General features: G+C 45.8%; 1 protein-coding gene across 1 annotated transcript; it reads right to left on the bottom strand.

The window, feature by feature from the left end:
• Positions 1–443: 443 nt before the first annotated feature.
• Positions 444–1,406, bottom strand: LOC124080252 (olfactory receptor 2T29-like). Its single transcript, XM_046426104.1, has one exon. The coding sequence runs from the start codon at positions 1,404–1,406 to the stop codon at positions 444–446; it is 963 nt and encodes a 320-aa protein (XP_046282060.1).
• Positions 1,407–1,706: the final 300 nt, after the last annotated feature.

Here is a 1,706-nt window from a genome sequence, read left to right as displayed (position 1 = left end):
TCAAAAGCATAAACAACAAAAGCAAAAACAGACAAATGAGATTGTTTATAAAAATTGGCACAAATGAATTTTAGAACTATTTCCCACACAGCCTTTATCTAGATTCATCTATGTTAACACAGAACCCCCTTTTACTTCATCGCTTCCCTTATCTCTCTCCACCTTATAAGTAGAGCACATCATGACCACTTCCTCTAAATATCCACTATGTGTTTCCTAATAATATGAAACAGAAAGTCATTGTCCACTTAGAAATATAACATGGATCCAGGGGAGCTGCATAAGGACTTTGAATGCACAAGGAGTGGACAGAGGAAGTTGATCCCTGAAAGGATGCTTATGAATGAGACACCATGACGTAGGAGTCCAGAGAGTGTCGAGATGAGGAAATCTTGATCATCTGATGTGGAGAGAAGGAGAAGAAACCATGGTACCAAAATTCCCTATTTTACTGTTTCCCGAAAAAAAGGTTCCACACTCAACATTTTTCTCAGAGCCCCAGTAACATCTTTGTTCCTAAAACTGTAGATTAAGGGGTTCAGCACAGGTGTGAGTATGGTGTAAAAGACGGACACCACCATGTCCTTCTGCGGGGTGTGGTAGGAGCTGGGAAGCATATAGTTGTAGACAGCAGCACCATAGAAGAGCATGACCACCATCATGTGTGAGGAGCAGGTGGCCAGGGCCTTTCTCCTGCCCTCTGCAGAGTTCATCCTGTGGATGGTGAGGAGGATGCAGGAATAAGATACTGAAATGACTGTCACAGGGATGAGGAGCATAAGAACACAGCACAGGTACATGAGTGTCTCATAGAGCGAGGTGTCTGAGCAGGAGAGCTTCATCACGGCAGGGACTTCACAGAAGAAGTGATGGATCTTCCGGGATTTGCAGAATGGGAAGGTCATGGTGATAGAAGTCAGCATGAAGCCATCCACTGATCCTAGGAACCAGCAGCCAGATACCAGGAGGAGACACACCCTGTGATTCATGAGCATAGGGTAACGAAGCGGATGGCAGATGGCCATGTAGCGGTCATAGGCCATAGCTGCCAGAAGGAAATGTTCTGAGCCTCCTAGTGTCACATAGAGGAACATCTGTATCCCACATTCAGGGACTGAGATGGTACTCACATCCAGCATCTGGTCCAGGAGCACCTTGGGCACAGTGATGGAGATGTACATCATGTCCACGAGGGACAGCTGGCTGATGAAGAAGTACATGGGAGTGTGGAGCTGGACATTGGAGTGTATCAGGAGGATTAGGAGAGCATTTCCGGACAAGGCCATCAAGAAAACCACAAAGATGGCCACACAAAGCAGAGATGGATGTTGGGATTGACTGAAGAGTCCCACCAGAATGAAATCTGTCCACCCTGTGTGATTGTTCATCCAGGTGGTGATGTCCATGAGGTTCCACCTGGACCACCAAAAAAGCTTGGGTAATGTCGTGGAGAAGGCTGAAATGAATGCCTAGTGAGCAGGCACACGTGTGTGCACCAGCCTGATTGTGCCAACCAGAGGATGTTCCAGGGGCTGCAGATCCCAGGAGGTGAAATGACCTATGATTCAACAAATTGTAACACAACAAGTATTAAAGGGATTGGTAAATCATGAGATTGCCACAGTTCAGGGTCAATGACTTCTTAATGGTAGTAATCGTTATCAACAAGTATTAGAAATTTGTGCCCCATATGACACAAATAGTGT

The sequence above is a fragment of the Marmota monax genome, unplaced genomic scaffold (assembly GCF_021218885.2).
Source record: "Marmota monax isolate L192 unplaced genomic scaffold, Marmota_monax_Labrador192_F-V1.1 WCK01_AAM20220418_F8-fsc01582, whole genome shotgun sequence".
In the NCBI taxonomy this organism is placed as follows: domain Eukaryota; kingdom Metazoa; phylum Chordata; class Mammalia; order Rodentia; family Sciuridae; genus Marmota; species Marmota monax.
Note: the sequence above shows the minus strand (reverse complement) of the source record. Positions and strands in the feature narration are given on the sequence as shown.

Excerpts from the sequence above, each read along its gene's own strand:
- LOC124080252 (XM_046426104.1), bottom strand. The coding sequence starts at position 1,406 with ATGGACATCACCACCTGGATGAACAATCACACAGGGTGGACAGATTTC.